The sequence below is a fragment of the Salvelinus fontinalis genome, unplaced genomic scaffold (assembly GCF_029448725.1).
Source record: "Salvelinus fontinalis isolate EN_2023a unplaced genomic scaffold, ASM2944872v1 scaffold_1150, whole genome shotgun sequence".
Lineage (NCBI taxonomy): Eukaryota > Metazoa > Chordata > Actinopteri > Salmoniformes > Salmonidae > Salvelinus > Salvelinus fontinalis.
The window spans coordinates 4,738-29,158 of record NW_026601359.1 but is presented as its reverse complement, the minus strand read 5'-3'; the positions used below and the strand labels follow the sequence as shown (position 1 = coordinate 29,158).

Below are 24,421 nucleotides of genomic sequence, written 5' to 3'. Positions count from 1 at the left end.
GGTAATCCTTTACACAGGGTTCCTGGGATAATCCTTTACACAGGGTTCCTGAGATAATCCTTTACACAGGGTTCCTGGGATAATCCTTTACACAGGGTTCCTGAGATAATCCTTTACACAGGGTTCCTGGGATAATCCTTTACACAGGGTTCCTGAGATAATCCTTTACACAGGGTTCCTGGGATAATCCTTAACACAGGGTTCCTGGGATAATTAATTGTATTGTATTGTAGGTTTTAAGGTCGCTGGTTACTTCTGTCTTCAGTTGAGTTCTCAGTGAAAAGCGCCACACAAGCGTTTACTCGTTTGATTGGTTGATTGGTCAGCTGATTGATTGATCATCCCACCAATAAAAACTCACTGATCTCCCTCCCCCTCTCTCTCTCTTTAGGAACAAGGTGTTGTGGGAATGTCGCGGCAGCCCGGTGCCGTCCCTCCCTCTCACCCTACCGGGGGTGTGGCCTCGGGCGCGGGGCCCAATCAGGGCGCAGGGGCCCCTCCCGGTTACCTGGGCAACCAGCAGCAGGCGGCCATGATGAAACAGATGATGGTGATGGAGCAGGAGAAGAGAGTTCAGCTCCACATGATGGAACAACAGAAACAACAGCTACTGAGAGAACAGAGACAGCAGCAACAACAGCTATTACTGGCTGAACAGGTGAGAGGAGGGAGGGAGGAGGGAGGGACAGACAGAACAGAGAGGAGGGAGGGAGGGGAAGGGACAGAACAGGGAGGAGGGACAGAACAGAGAGGAGGGAGGGACAGAACAGAGAGGAGGGAGGGAGGGAGGGAGGGAGGGAGGGAGGGAGGGAGGGAGGGTAAGGGACAGAACAGAGAGGAGGGAGGGAGGAGGGAGGGTAAGGGACAGAACAGAGAGGAGGGAGGGGAAGGGAGGGAGGAGGGAGGGGAAGGGACAGAACAGAGAGGAGGAGCAGGTGGATGTGGGGACATGATTACAGTCTCTCTCTCCCCCGTTTGTCAGTGTTGCAAATTAAACACCAAAGTGTCTGCTCTTCATCTGCCATTTACACACACAGTCACACACACACCGTCACACACACACCGTCACACACACACAGTCACACACACACCGTCACACACACACAGTCACACACACACCGTCACACACACACAGTCACACACACACCGTCACACACACACAGTCACACACACACCGTCACACACACACAGTCACACACACACCGTCACACACACACACATTTATAATCAGCTCTCGCGTTTACTAACATCCCCCCTCTACACTAACCCCCTCCTGATGCTTTAAGATTCCTTTGATGTCCTCAGATAGTGTGTGTGTGTGTGTGTGTGTGTGTGTGTGTGTGTGTGTGTGTGTGTGTGTGTGTGTGTGTGTGTACACAACACCTGCTGTGATAATTTAGTCTTCTACTTTGATTTTTCTCTCTGTGGTTAACCTGGTGTTGAACTGTTCTCCCTCGGTCAACACACACACACACACACACACACACACACACACACACACACACACACACACACACACACACACACACACACACACACACACACACACACACACACACACACACAGCAAGCAGATTGTAATTGGCACAACACAACAAACATACTGCAGTCCAGGAACGTTACTGTCTCCTGATGTTCTCACCTGCTGTGTTCTAAATGAACATACTGCATTATATTACATATTAACACTACAGACTATAGATACATACTGATTATTAACCCTACAGACTATAGATATATACTGATTATTAACCCTACAGACTATAGATATATACTGATTATTAACCCTACAGACTATAGATATATACTGATTATTAACACTACAGACTATAGATACATACTGATTATTAACCCTACAGACTATAGATATATACTGATTATTAACCCTACAGACTATAGATATATACTGATTATTAACCTACAGACTATAGATATATATATATACTGATTATTAACCCTACAGACTATAGTTATAGATATATATACTGATTATTAACCCTACAGACTATATATATATACTGATTACTAACCTGACAGACTATATATATATACTGATTACTAACCCTACAGACTATAGATATATATACTGATTATTAACCCTACAGACTATAGATATATATATATACTGATTATTAACCCTACAGACTATATATATATACTGATTACTAACCCTACAGACTATATATATATATATATACTGATTATTAACCCTACAGACTATATATATATATACTGATTATTAACCCTACAGACTATAGATATATATACTGATTATTAACCCTACAGACTAGATATATACTGATTACTAACCCTACAGACTATAGATATATATATATACTGATTATTAACCCTACAGACTATATATATATATATATATACTGATTATTAACCCTACAGACTATATATATATATACTGATTATTAACCCTACAGACTATAGATATATACTGATTATTAACCCTACAGACTATATATATATATACTGATTATTAACCCTACAGACTATAGATATATATACTGATTATTAACCCTACAGACTAGATATATACTGATTACTAACCCTACAGACTATAGATATATATATATACTGATTACTAACCCTACAGACTATAGATATATATATATACTGATTATTAACCCTACAGACTAGATATATATATATATATACTGATTATTAACCCTACAGACTATAGATATATATATATATATATACTGATTATTAACCCTACAGACTATATATATATATATATATACTGATTATTAACCCTACAGACTATATATATATACTGATTATTAACCCTACAGACTATAGATATATATATATATATACTGATTATTAACCCTACAGACTATAGATATATATACTGATTATTAACCCTACAGACTAGATATATACTGATTACTAACCCTACAGACTATAGATATATATATATACTGATTACTAACCCTACAGACTATAGATATATATATATACTGATTATTAACCCTACAGACTAGATATATATATATATATATACTGATTATTAACCCTACAGACTATAGATATATATATATATATACTGATTATTAACCCTACAGACTATATATATATATATATACTGATTATTAACCCTACAGACTATATATATATACTGATTATTAACCCTACAGACTATAGATATATATATATACTGATTATTAACCCTACAGACTATATATATATACTGATTATTAACCCTACAGACTATATATATATACTGATTACTAACCCTACAGACTATATATATATATACTGATTACTAACACTACAGACTATATATATATACTGATTATTAACACTACAGACTATAGATATATACTGATTATTAACCCTACAGACTATATATATATACTGATTATTAACACTACAGACTATAGATATATACTGATTATTAACACTACAGACTATAGTTATATATACTGATTATTAACACTACAGACTATAGATATATACTGATTATTAACACTACATACTATAGTTATATATACTGATTATTAACCCTACAGACTATAGATATATACTGATTATTAACCTGACAGACTATAGATATACAGTGGGGAGAACAAGTATTTGATACACTGCCGATTTGGCAGGTTTTCCTACTTACAAAGCATTTAGAGGTCTGTAATTTTTATCATAGGTACACTTCAACTGTGAGAGACGGAATCTAAAACAAAAATCCAGAAAATCACATTGTATGATTTTTAAGTAATTAATTTGCATTTTATTGCATGACATAAGTATTTGATACATCAGAAAAGCAGAACTTAATATTTGGTACAGAAACCTTTGTTTGCAATTACAGAGATCATACGTTTCCTGTAGTTCTTGACCAGGTTTGCACACACTGCAGCAGGGATTTTGGCCCACTCCTCCATACAGACCTTCTCCAGATCCTTCAGGTTTCGGGGCTGTTGCTGGGCAATACGGACTTTCAGCTCCCTTCAAATATTTTCTATTGGGTTCAGGTCTGGAGACTGGCTAGGCCACTCCAGGACCTTGAGATGCTTCTTAAGGAGCCACTCCTTAGTTGCCCTGGCTGTGTGTTTCGGGTCGTTGTCATGCTGGAAGACCCAGCCACGACCCATCTTCAATGCTCTTACTGAGGGAAGGAGGTTGTTGGCCAAGATCTCGCGATACATGGCCCCATCCATCCTCCCCTCAATACGGTGCAGTCGTCCTGTCCCCTTTGCAGAAAAGCATCCCCAAAGAATGATGTTTCCACCTCCATGCTTCACGGTTGGGATGGTGTTCTTGGGGTTGTACTCATCCTTCTTCTTCCTCCAAACACGGCGAGTGGAGTTTAGACCAAAAAGCTCTATTTTTGTCTCATCAGACCACATGACCTTCTCCCATTCCTCCTCTGGATCATCCAGATGGTCATTGGCAAACTTCAGACGGGCCTGGACATGCGCTGGCTTGAGCAGGGGGACCTTGCGTGCGCTGCAGGATTTTAATCCATGACGGAGTAGTGTGTTACTAATGGTTTTCTTTGAGACTGTGGTCCCAGCTCTCTTCAGGTCATTGACCAGGTCCTGCCGTGTAGTTCTGGGCTGATCCCTCACATTCCTCATGATCATTGATGCCCCACGAGGTGAGATCCTGCATGGAGCCCCAGACCGAGGGTGATTGACCGTCATCTTGAACTTCTTCCATTTTCTAATAATTGCGCCAACAGTTGTTGCCTTCTTACCAAGCTGCTTGCCTATTGTCCTGTAGCCCATCCCAGCCTTGTGCAGGTCTACAATTGTATCCCTGATGTCCTTACACAGCTCTCTGGTCTTGGCCATGGAGAGGTTGGAGTCTGTTTGATTGAGTGTGTGGACAGGTGTCTTTTATACAGGTAACGAGTTCAAACAGGTGCAGTTAATACAGGTAATGAGTGGAGAACAGGAGGGCTTCTTAAAGAAAAACTAACAGGTCTGTGAGAGCCAGAATTCTTACTGGTTGGTAGGTGATCAAATACTTATGTCATGCAATAAAATGCTAATTAATTACTTAAAAATCATACAATGTGATTTTCTGGATTTTTGTTTTAGATTCCGTCTCTCACAGTTGAAGTGTACCTATGATAAAAATTACAGACCTCTACATGCTTTGTAAGTAGGAAAACCTGCAAAATCGGCAGTGTATCAAATACTTGTTCTCCCCACTGTATATACTGATTATTAACCCTACAGACTAGATATATACTGATTACTAACCCTACAGACTATAGATATATATATATATACTGATTATTAACCCTACAGACTATATATATATACTGATTATTAACCCTACAGACTATATATATATATATACTGATTATTAACCCTACAGACTATATATATATATACTGATTATTAACCCTACAGACTATATATATATATACTGATTATTAACCCTACAGACTATAGATATATATATATATATATACTGATTATTAACCCTACAGACTATATATATATATATACTGATTATTAACCCTACAGACTATAGATATATATATATACTGATTATTAACCCTACAGACTATAGATATATATATATATATATATATATATACTGATTATTAACCCTACAGACTATAGATATATATATATACTGATTATTAACCCTACAGACTATAGATATATATATATATACTGATTATTAACCCTACAGACTATATATATATATACTGATTATTAACCCTACAGACTATATATATACTGATTACTAACACTACAGACTATATATATATACTGATTATTAACACTACAGACTATAGATATATACTGATTATTAACCCTACAGACTATATATATACTGATTATTAACCCTACAGACTATATATATACTGATTATTAACCCTACAGACTATAGATATATACTGATTATTAACCCTACAGACTATAGTTATATATACTGATTATTAACCCTACAGACTATAGATATATACTGATTATTAACCCTACAGACTATATATATATATATATATATATATATATATATATATATATATACTGATTATTAACCCTACAGACTATAGATATATATATACAGATTATTAACCCTACAGACTATAGTTATATACTGATTATTAACCCTAAAGACTATATATATATATACTGATTATTAACCCTACAGACTATATATACAGTGGGGAGAACAAGTATTTGATACACTGCCAATTTTGCAGGTTTTCCTACTTACAAAACATGTAGAGGTCTGTAATTTTTATCATAGGTACACTTCAACTGTGAGAGACGGAATCTAAAACAAAAATCCAGAAAATCACATTGTATGATTTTTAAGTAATAAAATTGCATTTTATTGCATGACATAAGTATTTGATACATCCGAAAAGCAGAACTTAATATTTGGTACAGAAGCCTTTGTTTGCAATTACAGAGATCATACGTTTCCTGTAGTTCTTGACCAGGTTTGCACACACTGCAGCAGGGATTTTGTCCCACTCCTCCATACAGATCTTCTCCAGATCCTTCAGGTTTCGGGGCTGTCGCTGAGCAATACGGACTTTCAGCTCCCTCCAAAGATTTTCTATTGGGTTCAGGTCTGGAGACTGGCTAGGCCACTCCAGGACCTTGAGATGCTTCTTACGGAGCCACTCCTTAGTTGCCCTGGCTGTGTGTTTCGGGTTGTTGTCATGCTGGAAGACCCAGCCACGACCCATCTTCAATGCTTTTACTGAGGGAAGGAGGTTGTTGGCCAAGATCTCGCGATACATGGCCCCATCCATCCTCCCCTCAATACGGTGCAGTCGTCCTGTCCCCTTTGCAGAAAAGCATCCCCAAAGAATGATGTTTCCACGTCCAGGCTTCACGGTTGGGATGGTGTTCTTGGGGTTGTACTCATCCTTCTTCTTCCTCCAAACACGGCGAGTGGAGTTTAGACCAAAAAGCTCTATTTTTGTCTCATCAGACCACATGACCTTCTCCCATTCCTCCTCTGGATCATCCAGATGGTCATTGGCAAGTTTCAGACGGGCCTGGACATGCGCTGGCTTGAGCAGGGGGACCTTGCGTGCACTGCAGGATTTTAATCTATGACGGCGTAGTGTGTTACTAATGGTTTACTTTGAGACTGTGGTCCCAGCTCTGTTCAGGTCATTGACCAGGTCCTGCCGTGTAGTTCTGGGCTAATCCATCACCTTCCTCATGATCATTGATGCCCCACGAGGTGAGATCTTGCATGGAGCCCCAGACCGAGGGTGATTGACCGTCATCTTGAACTTCTTCCATTTTCTAATAATTGCGCCAACAGTTGTTGCCTTCTCACCAAGCTGCTTGCCTATTGTCCTGTAGCCCATCCCAGCCTTGTGCAGGTCTACAATTTTATCCCTGATGTCCTTACACAGCTCTCTGGTCTTGGCCATTGTGGAGAGGTTGGAGTCTGTTTGATTGAGTGTGTGGACAGGTGTCTTTTATACAGGTAACGAGTTCAAACAGGTGCAGTTAATACAGGTAATGAGTGGAGAACAGGAGGGCTTCTTAAAGAAAAACTAACAGGTCTGTGAGAGCCGGAATTCTTACTGGTTGGTAGGTGATCAAATACTTATGTCATGCAATAAAATGCAAATTAATTACTTAAAAATCATACAATGTGATTTTCTGGATTTTTGTTTTAGATTCCGTCTCTCACAGTTGAAGTGTACCTATGATAAAAATTACAGACCTCTACATGTTTTGTAAGTAGGAAAACCTGCAAAATTGGCAGTGTATCAAATACTTGTTCTCCCCACTGTATATATATACTGATTATTAACCCTACATACTATAGATATATACTGAATTTTAACCCTACAGACTATAGTTATATATACTGATTATTAACCCTACAGACTATAGATATATATATATATATATACTGATTATTAACCCTACAGACTATAGATATATATATACTGATTAATAACCCTACAGACTATAGTTATATACTGTTTATTAACCCTACAGACTATATATATATATATATATATATACTGATTACTAACCCTACAGACTATAGATATATACTGATTATTAACCCTACAGACTATATATATATATATATACTGATTATTAACCCTACAGAATATAGATATATACTGATTATTAACCCTACAGACTATAGATATATACTGATTACTAACCCTACAGACTATATATATATATACTGATTATTAACCCTACAGACTATAGATATATACTGATTATTAACCCTACAGACTATATATATATACTGATTATTAACCCTACAGACTATAGATATATACTGATTACTAACCCTACAGACTATATATATATACTGATTATTAACCCTACAGACTATAGATATATACTGATTACTAACCCTACAGACTATATATATATACTGATTATTAACCCTACAGACTATAGATATATACTGATTACTAACCCTACAGACTATATATATATACTGATTATTAACACTACAGACTGTAGATATATACTGATTATTAACCCTACAGACTATAGATATATACTGATTATTAACACTACAGACTATAGATATATATATACTGATTATTAACACTACAGACTATAGATATATACTGATTATTAACCCTACAGACTATAGATATATACTGATTATTAACACTACAGACTATAGATATATACTGATTATTAACACTACAGACCATAGATATATACTGATTATTAACACTACAGACTATAGATATATACTGATTATTAACACTACAGACTATAGATATATACTGATTATTAACACTACAGACTATAGATATATACTGATTATTAACACTACAGACTATAGATATATACTGATTATTAACACTACAGACTATAGATATATACTGATTATTAACACTACAGACTATAGATATATACTGATTATTAACACTACAGACTATAGATATATACTGATTATTAACACTACAGACTATAGATATATACTGATTATTAACACTACAGACTATAGTTATATACTGATTATTAACCCTACAGGCTATAGATATATATATACTGATTATTAACACTACAGACTATAGTTATATATATACTGATTATTAACACTACAGACTATAGTTATATATATATATACTGATTATTAACCTGCCAGACTATAGATATATATATATACTGATTATTAACCCTACAGACTAGATATATACTGATTACTAACCCTACAGACTATATATATATATACTGATTATTAACCCTACAGACTATAGATATATATATATACTGATTATTAACCCTACAGACTATATATATACTGATTATTAACCCTACAGACTATATATACACTGATTATTAACCCTACAGACTATAGTTATATATATATACTGATTATTAACCCTACAGACTATAGATATATATATATACTGATTATTAACCCTACAGACTATAGATATATATATACACTGATTATTAACACTACAGACTATAGATATATATACTGATTATTAACACTACAGACTATAGTTATATATATATACTGATTATTAACACTACAGACTATAGTTATATAGGCAAAAAAGTATTTAGTCAGCCACCAATTGTGCAAGTTCTCCCACTTAAAAAGATGAGAGGGGCCTGTAATTTTCATCATAGGTACACTTCAACTATGACAGACAAAATGAGAAAAAAAATCCTGAAAGTCACATTGTAGGATTTTTTATGAATTTATTTGCAAATTATGGTGGAAAAAAAGGCTCTGCATATTGTCAGTCATAATGTACTGTTGCTGTTTCGTGGTCGTCCCAGGTGACTGTAGCCTTTACTTTTTGGCTGCAGATTGATTGAATTGGCCTTTGTTTTACCTTTCCAGTGGGACAGCGGGAAATAATTTCATGGAACAGGAAGTGATGCCATTGTACAGGAAGTGATGTGGTTGTCTGTTCTTCTTCTGTGGTCGTTTGTGTAGCTCCAGCAGCAGCAGCAGCAGCAGCATCTCCCCAGACAGATGGTCCAGGGTCAGAGAAACCCCTACCCACAGGTCAACCAGTATCAAGGTAACATATTATATACCCCCCCCCCCCTACCCACAGGTCAACCAGTATCAAGGTAACATATTATATACACCCCCCCCCCCTACCCACAGGTCAACCAGTATCAAGGTAACATATTATATACACCCCCCCCCCCCCCCTACCCACAGGTCAACCAGTATCAAGGTAACATATTATATACCCCCCCCCCCCCCCCCCCTACCCACAGGTCAACCAGTATCAAGGTAACATATTATATACCCCCCCCCCCCCCCCTACCCACAGGTCAACCAGTATCAAGGTAACATATTATATACACCCCCCCCCCCCCCTACCCACAGGTCAACCAGTATCAAGGTAACATATTATATACACCCCCCCCCCCCCCTACCCACAGGTCAACCAGTATCAAGGTAACATATTATATACCCCCCCCCCCCCCCTACCCACAGGTCAACCAGTATCAAGGTAACATATTATATACCCCCCCCTACCCACAGGTCAACCAGTATCAAGGTAACATATTATATACACCCCCCTACCCACAGGTCAACCAGTATCAAGGTAACATATTATATACACCCCCCCCCCCCCCCCCTACCCACAGGTCAACCAGTATCAAGGTAACATATTATATACACCCCCCCCCCCCACCCACAGGTCAACCAGTATCAAGGTAACATATTATATACCCCCCCCTACCCACAGGTCAACCAGTATCAAGGTAACATATTATGTTACCAATCTGATTCCACGCTTCAAGACTGCTTCGATCACGCGGATTGGAATATGTTCCGCATTGCGTCCAACAACAATATTGACGAATATGCTGATTCGGTGAGCGAGTTCATTAGGAAGTGCATTGACGATGTCGTACCCACAGCAACGATTAAAACATTCCCAAACCAGAAACCGTGGATTGACGGCAGCATTCGCGTGAAACTGAAAGCGCGAACCACTGCTTTTAACCAGGGCAAGGTGACCGGAAGCATGACCGAATACAAACAGTGTAGCTATTCTCTCCGCAAGGCAATCAAACAGGCTAAGTCCCAGTACAGAGACAAAATCGAGTCGCAATTCAACAGCTCAGACACAAGAGGTATGTGGCAGGGTCTACAGTCAATCACGGATTACAAAAAGAAAACCAGCCCCGTCGCGGACCAGGATGTCTTGCTCCCAGACAGGCTAAACAACTTTTTTGCCCGCTTTGAGGACAATACAGTGCCACTGACACGGCCCCCTACCAAAACCTGCGGGCTCTCCTTCACTGCAGCCGAGGTGAGTAAAACATTTAAACGTGTTAACCCTCGCAAGGCTGCAGGCCCAGACGGCATTCCCAGCCGCGTCCTCAGAGCATGCGCAGACCAGTTGGCTGGTGTGTTTACGGACATATTCAATCAATCCTTATCCCAGTCTGCTGTTCCCACATGCTTCAAGAGGGCCACCATTGTTCCTGTTCCCAAGAAAGCTAAGGTAACTGAGCTAAACGACTACCGCCCCGTAGCACTCACTTCCGTCATCATGAAGTGCTTTGAGAGACTAGTCAAGGACCATATCACCTCCACCCTACCGGACACCCTAGACCCACTCCAATTTGCTTACCGACCCAATAGGTCCACAGACGACGCAATCGCAACCACACTGCACACTGCCCTAACCCATCTGGACAAGAGGAATACCCATGTGAGAATGCTGTTCATCGATTACAGCTCAGCATTTAACACCATAGTACCCTCCAAACTCGTCATCAAGCTCGAGACCCTGGGTCTCGACCCCGCCCTGTGCAGCTGGGTCCTGGACTTCCTGACGGGCCGCCCCCAGGTGGTGAGGGTAGGTAACAACATCTCCACCCCGCTGATCCTCAACACTGGGGCCCCACAAGGGTGCGTTCTGAGCCCTCTCCTGTACTCCCTGTTCACCCACGACTGCGTGGCCATGCACGCCTCCAACTCAATCATCAAGTTTGCGGATGACACTACAGTGGTAGGCTTGATTACCAACAACGACGAGACGGCCTACAGGGAGGAGGTGAGGGCCCTCGGAGTGTGGTGTCAGGAAAATAACCTCACACTCAACGTCAACAAAACAAAGGAGATGATTGTGGACTTCAGGAAACAGCAGAGGGAGCACCCCCCTATCCACATCGACGGGTCAGTAGTGGAGAAGGTGGAAAGTTTTAAGTTCCTCGGTGTACACATCACGGACAAACTGAATTGGTCCACCCACACAGACAGCGTCGTGAAGAAGGCGCAGCAGCGCCTCTTCAACCTCAGGAGGCTGAAGAAATTCGGCTTGTCACCAAAAGCACTAACAAACTTCTACAGATGCACAATCGAGAGCATCCTGTCGGGCTGTATCACCGCCTGGTACGGCAACTGCTCCGCCCACAACCGTAAGGCTCTCCAGAGGGTAGTGAGGTCTGCAGAACGCATCACCGGGGGCAAACTACCTGCCCTCCAGGACACCTACACCACCCGATGTCACAGGAAGGCCATAAAGATCATCAAGGACAACAACCACCCAAGCCACTGCCTGTTCACCCCGCTATCACCCAGAAGGCGAGGTCAGTACAGGTGCATCAAAGCAGGGACCGAGAGACTGAAAAACAGCTTCTATCTCAAGGCCATCAGACTGTTAAACAGCCACCACTAACATTTAGCGGCCGCTGCCAACATACTGACTCAACTCCAGCCACTTTAAAAATGGGAATTGATGGAAATTATGTAAAAATGTACCACTAGCCACTTTAAACAATGCCACTTAATATAATGTTTACATACCCTACATTACCCATCTCATATGTATATACTGTACTCTATATCATCTACTGCATCTTGCCATCTTTATGTAATACATGTACCACTAGCCACTTTAAACTATGCCACTTTATGTTTACATACCCTACAGTACTCATCTCATATGTATATACCGTACTCTATATCATCTACTGCATCTTGCCTATGCCGTTCTGTACCACCACTCATTCATATATCTTTATGTACATATTCTTTATCCCTTTACACTTGTGTGTGTGTGTAAGGTAGTAGTGTGGAATTGTTAGGTTAGATTACTTGTTGGTTATTACTGCATTGTCGGAACTAGAAGCACAAGCATTTCGCTACACTCACATTAACATCTGCTAACCATGTGTATGTGACTAATAAAATTTGATTTGATTTGATTTATACACCCCCCCCCCCCCCTACCCACAGGTCAACCAGTATCAAGGTAACATATTATATAAACCCCCCCCCCCCCCCCTACCCACAGGTCAACCAGTATCAAGGTAACATATTATATACACCCCCCCCCCCCCTACCCACAGGTCAACCAGTATCAAGGTAACATATTATATAAACCCCCCCCCCCTACCCACAGGTCAACCAGTATCAAGGTAACATATTATATACACCCCCCCCCCTACCCACAGGTCAACCAGTATCAAGGTAACATATTATATACACCCCCCCCCCCCTACCCACAGGTCAACCAGTATCAAGGTAACATATTATATACACCCCCCCCCCCCCCCTACCCACAGGTCAACCAGTATCAAGGTAACATATTATATACACCCCCCCCCCGTACCCACAGGTCAACCAGTATCAAGGTAACATATTATATACACCCCCCCCCCCCCTACCACAGGTCAACCAGTATCAAGGTAACATATTATATACACCCCCCCCCCCCCCTACCCACAGGTCAACCAGTATCAAGGTAACATATTATATACACCCCCCCCCCCCCCCTACCCACAGGTCAACCAGTATCAAGGTAACATATTATATACACCCCCCCCCCCCTACCCACAGGTCAACCAGTATCAAGGTAACATATTATATACACCCCCCCCCCCCCTACCCACAGGTCAACCAGTATCAAGGTAACATATTATATACACCCCCCCCCCCCCCCCTACCCACAGGTCAACCAGTATCAAGGTAACATATTATATACACCCCCCCCCCCCCCCCCCCACCCACCCACAGGTCAACCAGTATCAAGGTAACATATTATATACACCCCCCCCCCCCCCCCCCCCCCTACCCACAGGTCAACCAGTATCAAGGTAACATATTATATACACCCCCCCCCCCTACCCACAGGTCAACCAGTATCAAGGTAACATATTATATACACCCCCCCCCCTACCCACAGGTCAACCAGTATCAAGGTAACATATTATATACACCCCCCCCCCCCTACCCACAGGTCAACCAGTATAAAGGTAACATATTATATACACCCCCCCCCCCCTACCCACAGGTCAACCAGTATCAAGGTAACATATTATATACACCCCCCCCCCCTACCCACAGGTCAACCAGTATCAAGGTAACATATTATATACACCCCCCCCCCCCTACCCACTGTTGAAGATGATGTCATCTCTGACCAATCAGATTCTCCTCTGCGTATTTGCTCCCCCCCCTCTCTCTCGCTCTCTCTCTCTCTCTCTCTCTCTGTCTCTCTCTCTCCCCCCCTCTCTCTCTCTCTCACTGTCTCTCCCTCCCTCCCTCTCTCTCTCCGTCTCTCTCTCCTCTCCCTCTCTCTCTCTCTCTCTCTCTCCCTCTCTTTCTCTCTTTCTCTCTCCCTCGCTCTCTCTCTGTCTCTCTCCCTCTCTCTCCCCCCCCTCTCTCACTCTCTCACTGTCTTTCCCTCCCTCCCTCTCTCTCTCTCTCCTCTCCCCCCCGTCGTAGGCGTGACATATCGTTCCGCTACTCCTCTTTGGTAATTTCCTCCGGAAAATATTCTGTCTCTGCCTGTTACCTTGGCAACCGGTCCCGGATCCCCCAGAGTTCCGGCGACGCTGTCGTAGAGAGAGACAGATCTGCTCCTCCCTGAGAGAGAGAGAGAGAGAAAGGAAGAGAGACAGAGAGAGACATATCTTCTCCTCCCTGAGAGAGAGAGAGAGAGGGAGAGGGAGGAAGGAAGAGAGACAGAGAGAGACTTATCTGCTCCTCCCTGAGAGAGAGAGAGAGAGAGAGAGAGAGGGAGGAAGGAAGAGAGACAGAGAGAGACTTATCTTCTCCTCCCTGAGAGAGAGAGAGAGAGGGAGAGGGAGGAAGGAAGAGAGACAGAGAGGGAGGAAGGAAGAGAGACAGAGAGGGAGGAAGGAAGAGAGACAGAGAGGGGCGAAGAGAGACAGAGAGGGAGGAAGGAAGAGAGACAGAGAGGGAGGAAGGAAGAGAGACAGAGAGGGGCGAAGAGAGAGCGTGACAGAGAGAAACAGAGACAGGGGGAGTTAGAAGCGAGAGGTTGATGAAGATGTAGAGGCATTTGCAGCTATTAAATATAGTCTGACAGAAGGAGGACATGGTTAACTAGAGGGAAGCAGAAGAGAGGGGGAGACAGAGAGAGGGGGAGACAGAGGGAGAGGGGGAGACAGAGAGAAGCAGAGGACAGGGGGAGACAGAGAGAGGGGGAGACAGAGAGAGAGAGAGAGACAGACAGATGATTAACTAGAGAGAAGCAGAGGACAGGGGAGACAGAGAGAGAGGGAGACAGAGAGAGGAGTCCGTATGCAGGTTTCCATTGAGCAGGTTTAAATTGTTGCTGTGATCAAGGACAACTTGATCACAGAAAACTCAGTGGCCCCTCAGTGACCCCTCTATTGGTCTTTCACACTCCTCTCTCCTCCCCTCCTGTCCCTTTTCTCTCCTCCCCTCCTGTCCTCTCTCTCTCCTCCCCTCCTGTCCTCTCTCTCCTCCCCTCCTGTCCTCTCTCTCCTCCCCTCCTGTCCTGTCTCTCTTCTCCTCTCTGCCTCTCACTCCTCCCTTCCTGTCCTCTCTCTCTCCTCCCCTCCTGTCCTCTCTCTCTCCTCCCCTCCTGTCCTCTCTCTCTCCTCCCCTCCTGTCCTCTCTCTCTCCTCTCCTCCTGTCCTCTCTCTCTCCTCCCCTCCTGTCCTCTCTCTCTCCTCTCCTCCTGTCCTCTCTCTCTCCTCCCCTCCTGTCCTCTCTCTCTCCTCCCCTCCTGTCCTCTCTCTCTCCTCCCCTCCTGTCCTCTCTCTCTCCTCTCCTCCTGTCCTCTCTCTCTCCTCCCCTCCTGTCCTCTCTCTCTCCTCTCCTCCTGTCCTCTCTCTCTCCTCCCCTCCTGTCCTCTCTCTCTCCTCTCCTCCTGTCCTCTCTCTCTCCTCCCCTCCTGTCCTCTCTCTCTCCTCCCCTCCTGTCCTCTCTCTCTCCTCTCCTCCTGTCCTCTCTCTCTCCTCCCCTCCTGTCCCCTCTCTCTCCTCCCCTCCTGTCCTCTCTCTCTCCTCCTGTCCTCTCTCTCTCCTCCCCTCCTGTCCTCTCTCCTCCCCTCCTGTCTCTCTTCTCCTTTCTGCTTCTCTCTTTCTCACCTCTAACCTCTCCTCTTTCCTTTCTGTCCCACCAGGAACACCCCAGGAGATGGCGGTGAGGAGCCAGGCTATCCAGAACATCCGCGCCACCCGCCTCCTCCAACAACAACAACAGAACCAGCAGATGGTCCAGATGAACCAGGGCATCCCAGGGGGCTCGGTGGGTCCACAACCCGACATGGGCCTCCCCTACGGCGGGCAGGGATCCGGCCAGCAGTCCCTCTACAGCCTCAGCCCTTCCATGAGCCAAATGATGCAGCAGCAGCAGCAGCACCAACAGAACCAAAGCGTCCAGGCCTCCATGGGTCTTCCACCAGGACACAACCCAGCAGCGCAGGCCCAGAGGCAGGCAGGAGGAGGGGTTGGAGGTGGAGGAGGATACGGAGGACCACAGGGGATGATGATGAACTCCATGTCCCAGCAGCCCCTCAAGGGCCCGCCCAACGCCAAAGCCCAGGCCCAGAGGTTGCAGGGCATGCTGGGAATTGGAGGAGGACCGGGAGGAGGAGGACCACAGGGAGGGATGGGAGGGTGGCCTCCCCAGCAGGGGCAGTCCCTCCAGGGGATGGGAGGGCCAGGAGGGGTGGGAGGACCAGGCAGGACTACAGGTGATATGGTGGGCTTTGGCTCGGCCCAGGGGGGCTACGGCTCCATGCAGCCGGGACAACAGCCTCCACACCCACGCCTGGCCAAGCAACACTTCCCTGGGCACCCACAGGGACACCCCCACCCCCAGGCTATGGGTCAGGGCCAGCCCATGGACCCCAGGGCTATGAACCCTGCGGCGGGCATGGCCGGGCCCATGATTACCCCTCACATGGCTGGACCAGGACAGCCCAGGACCAACCAGCCCAGACCCATGGTAATGCCGGGACAGGGGGTGATGGGCCAGGGCGTGCCCAACATGGGGGCCTTTGGACAGGGGCCGGCGATGGGGGTTGGCCCTGGGGGTGGGGGTGGAGGAGGGTATGTGGGACAAGGAGGGGTCGGAGGTCAGCCTCAGGGCTACCAGAGGACGTCTAGTCAGGACCTGTCATCTTATGGATACGGTGGCGGGCAGGTGGCGCCGTCGGGCGGGGGGTTCGGATTGGCCGACGGGACAGGGGCGGACTTGGACTCAAGTGACGGTTGGATGGAAGAGTTCTTCCCCAACCAATAGCAGAGCTGGAAATGTACTGGGGAGTTTTTACTGGAGGGACTAACGACAAACTGCGTGGGGAAAACTTTATTGAGACGAGAGAACTGGACAGACAGACGGACAGTCGCCATGTTTTGTTTTGTAAAGCATGAACGGACAAGAAGATGAGTTCTGTGTTGTGTATTTATGTGTGTGTGTGTGTGTGCACCTGTGTGTACTGTCACGGTATTTAAAAGGCCTCTAACGGTAAACGCGGTCTGGTGGTTGTGAAATATCATTCAAGAAAGGGAAGTGAATTTGGTTTTGTTGTCCTTTTGGGTCATGTTTTAAACCCAACCCTTTAGCAGTGTGTCAACTGGGCTGATAGGTTAAGACACGAGAGACAGGCGACTGACTACAAGACAGGAGAGAGAGACAGGAGACTGACTACAAGACAGGAGAGAGAGACAGGCGACTGACTACAAGACAGGAGAGAGAGACAGGAGACTGACTACAAGACAGGAGAGAGAGACAGGCGACTGACTACAAGACAGGAGAGAGAGACGGGAGACTGACTACAAGACAGGAGAGAGAGACAGGCGACTGACTACAAGACAGGAGAGAGAGACGGGAGACTGACTACACGACAGGAGAGAGAGACAGGAGACTGACTACAAGACAGGAGAGAGAGACAGGAGACTGACTACAAGACAGGAGAGAGAGACAGGAGACTGACTACAAGACAGGAGAGACGGGAGACTGACTACAAGACAGGAGAGACGGGAGACTGACTACAAGACAGGAGAGAGAGACAGGAGACTGACTACAAGACAGGAGAGACGGGAGACTGACTACAAGACAGGAGAGACGGGAGACTGACTACAAGGCAGGAGAGACAGGAGACTGACTGCAAGACAGGAGAGAGACGGGAGAATGACTACAAGACAGGAGAGACGGGAGACTGACTACAAGACAGGAGAGACAGGAGACTGACTACAAGACAGGAGAGACGGGAGACTGACTACAAGGCAGGAGAGACAGGAGACTGACTACAAGACAGGAGAGAGAGACAGGAGACTGACTACAAGACAGGAGAGACGGGAGACTGACTACAAGGTAGGAGAGACAGGAGACTGACTACAAGACAGGAGAGACGGGAGACTGACTACAAGGCAGGAGAGACAGGAGACTGACTACAAGACAGGAGAGAGAGACAGGAGACTGACTACAAGACAGGAGAGACGGGAGACTGACTACAAGGCAGGAGAGACAGGAGACTGACTACAAGGCAGGAGAGACAGGAGACTGACTACAAGACAGGAGAGAGAGACAGGAGACTGACTACAAGACAGGAGAGACGGGAGACTGACTACAAGGCAGGAGAGACAGGAGACTGACTACAAGACAGGAGAGAGAGACAGGAGACTGACTACAAGACAGGAGAGACAGGAGACTGACTACAAGACAGGAGAGACGGGAGACTGACTACAAGCTCTCAAACAGGGGAGAATCTTTTTAATATTTGTTTTTCAATATAGGGGTAGAAAATATATATTTATTTTTCCAGTATTAGTTTTTCTTGGATACCTGGGTTATTGGATTGAGTCTGACAGGTTTCACATCTATCCCTCCACGTTATATTCATGCTGTGTGTGATGGCGTGTGATCGTAGCATTTCTACACATGCAGGTCCCTTTGAAAGACAGACAGACAGACAGACAGACAGACAGACAGACAGACAGACAGACAGGCAGACAAGGAGATAAACACACACACCGTCACGTCAACCCACTTCTGTGACAGCCATCAGAGCTCAGAAGAGAGCTGTCACCTCTGTCTGAGAAGTGGTTGAGATCTCTCCCTCTCTCTCTACTCCCATTTCTTCCCTGTTCCACTCTTCTATTCACCCTTCCCTCTCTCCCTCCCTCCTCTCTCCCTCCCCTCTCTCCCTCCCTTCCCACTCTTTCCCTCCCTCTCTCCCTCCCTTCACACTCTTTCTTCCTCCCTCCCCTCTCTCCCTCCCTTTCCACTCTTTCCCTCACTCTCTCCCTCCCCTCTCTCCCTCCCCACTCTTTCTCTCCCCCTCTCTCCCTCCCCACTTTCTCCCTCTCTCCTCTCTAGAGAGTTGTTTTTTGTCTGCGTTCGTTGGTTTGTTCGTCTTGCTGTGTGTAACTGTGACAACATCAAAACAAAACAGATTGCGTTCTTCTTTTGTGGCGGTATTTAGCGCAGGCGCTGTGTGGTCGCCCCCACGGTCCTGTTGCTAAGCAACCGGCCTGCTCTCTCTCTCTCTCTCTCTCTGAGCCGAGCTTCTCTTCATTTCCTGTTTGTGGTAGCTGTTACACACACGCCACACACACAGCGCACACACACACACACCACTCCCCGACGGCTGAAAGGAGAAGTAGATTGTAGTCAGTCAGTCAGTCAGTCAGGCAGTTAAGGGAGTTAGTGGCAACAACATAACATCATCCTCTGTCTGTGTTATTATCAATTATATATAAATGGATTAAAAAGACGTATAGCAAAAGGATTAGCTAGGCATTGAATGTATTCAAGCACCACAAGTGACTTCATTTGAAATAGAAACTAACAACCGTTGTCGGCCATCTTGGAGGCCCTCGGATGTGTGTTTCTGTCCTTTCTTCTTTGTACTTGTGTTTAATGATTTCTTTAAATTCTAATTGTTTCCCGAATTGGTCCTAAATGAAATGTTATTTTGACAGTTACCTTTACCTTCAACACAATGCATACTATCTCTGTTCTGTTCTCTGTTGCTTTAGTCTAGTAGGCCTACATACAAACAGCTGTTGATGAATGAGGCAATCTGAGCTCTGTTCTCTTCTCTGTTGCTTTAGTCTAGTAGGCCTACATACAAACAGCTGTTGATGAATTAGGCAATCTGAGCTCTGTTCTCTTCTCTGTTGCTTTAGTCTAGTAGGCCTACATACAAAACGCTGTTGATGAATTAGGCAATCTGAGCTCTGTTCTCTTCTCTGTTGCTTTAGTCTAGTAGGCCTACATACAAAACGCTGTTGATGAATTAGGCAATCTGAGCTCTGTTCTCTTCTCTGTTGCTTTAGTCTAGTAGGCCTACATACAAACAGCTGTTGATGAATGAGGCAATCTGAGTTCTGTTCTCTTCTCTGTTGCTTTAGTCTAGTAGGCCTACATACAAACAGCTGTTGATGAATTAGGCAATCTGAGCTCTGTTCTGTTCTCTGTTGCTTTAGTCTAGTAGGCCTACATACAAACAGCTGTTGATGAATGAGGCAGTCTGAGCTCTGTTCTCTTCTCTGTTGCTTTAGTCTAGTAGGTCTACATACAAACAGCTGTTGATGAATTAGGCAATCTGAGCTCTGTTCTGTTCTCTGTTGCTTTAGTCTAGTAGGCCTACATACAAACAGCTGTTGATGAATGAGGCAATCTGAGCTCTGTTGATTCGATGTGTTGCAACCATGAACTGTTTGACTGTGAAGAGAGATGCCTACAGACCTCCAACCCTAACGAGATGGAGAGGTTTAGAACCAGGTTGTGGTGGTGGCTAGTACAATTACACTACTACCACTGTTTCCCCCCTTTCCCCCCCCCAGCGGTGAGATGTTGGGCGGAGAAAGAGGCAGGTTTGCCCCCCAGGCTTCTCTAAACGTCAATGTCATGAGAACATGAGAATTGTGTCATGTCAACAAACCAGCCAAAAAGCCTTCCACTAGTCCTAACTAACCCCATGTTTAGTTCACTGCCTCGCCATAGCAACCACACAAATGCTGTTGCTTATATTCTGTCAAATATACACATCGTTTTTGTGTATCTAAGTGAGTTAAAAGACCTCTCTCCAAAGCACAGCTACGGTTGGTAAAACGCCCATGAAATAGTTTTGCTAAATGTTTTGTTTTTATTTTATATTTTGGGAATGTAGGCTGTCCTCTGTGGTTCTGTAGTGTTGTGAGAAAGACCGGCTCCAGGTCAGAGTATCCCTTAAAGGGAGATCTAGGATCAGTTTCCCATCCTCAAACCCTAACCTTCCCTGTTGGGAGAGGACAAACACAAAACTGATCTTAGATCAGTGTCTAAGGGGCGTAACTTCGTCCTACTCAGAGGGGGCTACCGTCGAGTGTGAAGGGTGAGAATTAAACACTTCCTGGTCAGTGTTATGGATCCTAAAGGTCACGTAAGGTCGCGACCCTTGACTTTTGGTCCTCTTTGTCAAAGTGAAGGATTTCCCTTCCAACAACAAAAAAAAGAAGCTTCCTCCAAATATCATTGTCTGTATCCCCGATGGCACCTTATTCCCTATGGGCCCCGGTTGAAAGTAGTGCACTACAGCTCTATTTGCCCTGGTCGAAAGTAGTGCACTAGATAGGGAATAGGGTGGTGTTTGTGGTACAGGCATTATTTCCGGGACCAAGTCAAACGTAGACGTAATTTTTCATTATTAATCATTAATATCATTTATTGTGGTTAACTGTTGTCCTTTTTCTCTTTCCAGTTTGAGTTGTTTCCGTGTACTGGTGCTGATGTACAGGTGACCACCACCACCACCAAACATATATCCCAGAAATAATGGCTATTTGTAAATATGTTTTTACATCAGATAATACTCGTCTCTACTCTGTAAAGAAATGACCGTTTGTTTTTATTAAAAATAGAGGAGTATTTTTATTTCCGTAATTAGTTTCCACTGCTAACCCATCGGAGCTAGGCCGGTCTTACTACTCATTTCTATTGTACACTTCTTCTAATGTTGATTTTGAAGTTTATTTTTATTTTCTAGTTTGAGATTTTGACTCTGTACCTAAAAGCCGTGATTATTTCTTTTTATCCTGTACAGAATTCTGAAAATGTTAACACAAGACAATTACAAAAAAAAATAAAACAAAACACTTGTTTTTCTAAAAAGATACAAATAAAGAGAGAATGTTCTCGCTGATCATATTTAATATAACGTCTTCCGTCTGGTGGTTTATGTGTGAGAGTACAACATTTACGTGTGAGTCATTTACCAGAGGCTCTTATCCAGAGAGACTTACAGTAGTGAGTCATTTAGCAGACTCTCTTATCCAGAGAGACTTACAGTAGTGAGTCATTTAGCAGACGCTCTTATCCAGAGAGACTTACAATAGTGAGTCATTTAGCAGACTCTCTTATCCAGAGAGACTTACAGTAGTGAGTCAGTTAGCAGACTCTCTTATCCAGAGAGACTTACAGTAGTGAGTCATTTAGCAGACTCTCTTATCCAGAGAGACTTACAATAGTGAGTCATTTAGCAGACTCTCTTATCCAGAGAGACTTACAGTAGTGAGTCATTTAGCAGACTCTCTTATCCAGAGAGACTTACAGTAGTGAGTCATTTAGCAGACTCTCTTATCCAGAGAGACTTACAGTAGGAAGTCATTTAGCAGACTCTTATCCAGAGAGACTTACAGTAGTGAGTGGATACATTTTTGTATGTTTTTCCGTACTGGTCCCCCCCGTGGAAATCGAACCCACAACCCTGGCGTTTCAAGTGCCACGCTCTACCGACCGAGCCAGACGAGGACCCCTGTCCTCTGTGGTTCTGTAGTGTTGTGTGAGTCTTGTAGGAACCCCTTTGTTCATTGCTTTTACGTAAAACACAAACATGTTCTGTTAGAACCAAGAAACACACGACCAACTGAACTACCAGAGATTCACTGCAAACGTTCATTTTGTTTCCGTATTCACCTTCTCTATAATGACTATGTTGAGGTTGATGATGTGCACACACAGGCTACACAGTCATGCTTTTCCCCGGAATGAAATACTGGCACTCTGAGTGAGAAGTCATTTACATCCTTTAAATTACATCTGCTAAAGATCAGCGCTGCCTTAATTCAGTCTGAAGATGATAATAATCATGAATCAATGTCTCTGTCCTCCTGGAGGGACAGAGAGAAACCATACTGATGCTCCTTCTCTACCAATCATTCACTTTCCCTTCCTCTTCCTCTCTATACAGTATAGAGGGACAGAGAGAAACCATACTGATGCTCCTTCTCTACCAATCATTCACTTTCCCTTCCTCTCTATACAATATAGAGGGACAGAGACACCATACTGATGCTCCTTCTCTACAATCATTCACTTTCTCTTTCTCTCTATACATTATAGAGGGACAGAGAGAAACCATACTGATGCTCCTTCTCTACCAATCATTCACTTTCTCTTTCTCGCTCCCTTTCCATCTCTTGTTCACTTCCTGTTTCTCTCTCCCACCCTGTATTTGCATGTATTTCTCTCACTTTCTCATTCTTTCTCTTTCCATTCCTGTCTCACTGTACCTCTTCCTCTTCCTCTCTATACAGTATATTCACCTTCCTCTTCCTCTCTATACAGTTTATTCACCTTCCTCTTCCTCTCTATACAGTATATTCACCTTCCTCTTCCTCTCCACAGTATATTCACCTTCCTCTTCCTCTCTACAGTATATTCAGCCTTCCTCTTCCTCTCTCTACAGTATATTCACCTTCCTCTTTCTCTCTATACAGTATATTCACCTTCCTCTTCCTCTGTATACAGTATATTCACCTTCCTCTTCCTCTCTCTACAGTATATTCACCTTCCTCTTCCTCTCTACAGTATATTCACCTTCCTCTTCCTCTCGATACAGTATATTCACCTTCCTCTTCCTCTCTCTACAGTATATTCACCTTCCTCTTCCTCTCTATACAGTATATTTACCTTCCTCTCCCTCTCTATACAGTATATTCACCTTCCTCTACCTCTCTATACAGTATATTAACCTTCCTCTCCCTCTCTATACAGTATATTCACCTTCCTCTTCCTCTACAGTATATTCACCTTCCTCTTCCTCTCTTTACAGTATATTCACCTTCCTCTTCCTCTCTATACAGTATATTCACCTTCCTCTTCCTCTCTATACAGTATATCCACCTTCCTCTTCCTCTCTATACAGTATATTCACCTTCCTCTTCCTCTCTATACAGTATATTCACCTTCCTCTTCCTCTCTTTACAGTATATTCACC

The 24,421-nt window shown here is 43.8% G+C and overlaps 1 protein-coding gene across 1 annotated transcript; it reads left to right on the top strand.

Moving 5' to 3' along the window:
- Nucleotides 1-254: 254 nt before the first annotated feature.
- On the top strand, nt 255-17,635 carry LOC129848749 (mastermind-like protein 3). Its single transcript, XM_055915847.1, has 3 exons — nt 255-658; nt 9,895-9,982; nt 16,334-17,635. Exons 1-3 carry the CDS (start codon nt 410-412, stop codon nt 17,455-17,457), a joined length of 1,461 nt encoding a protein of 486 aa, XP_055771822.1. The 5' UTR covers nt 255-409; the 3' UTR covers nt 17,458-17,635.
- Nucleotides 17,636-24,421: the final 6,786 nt, after the last annotated feature.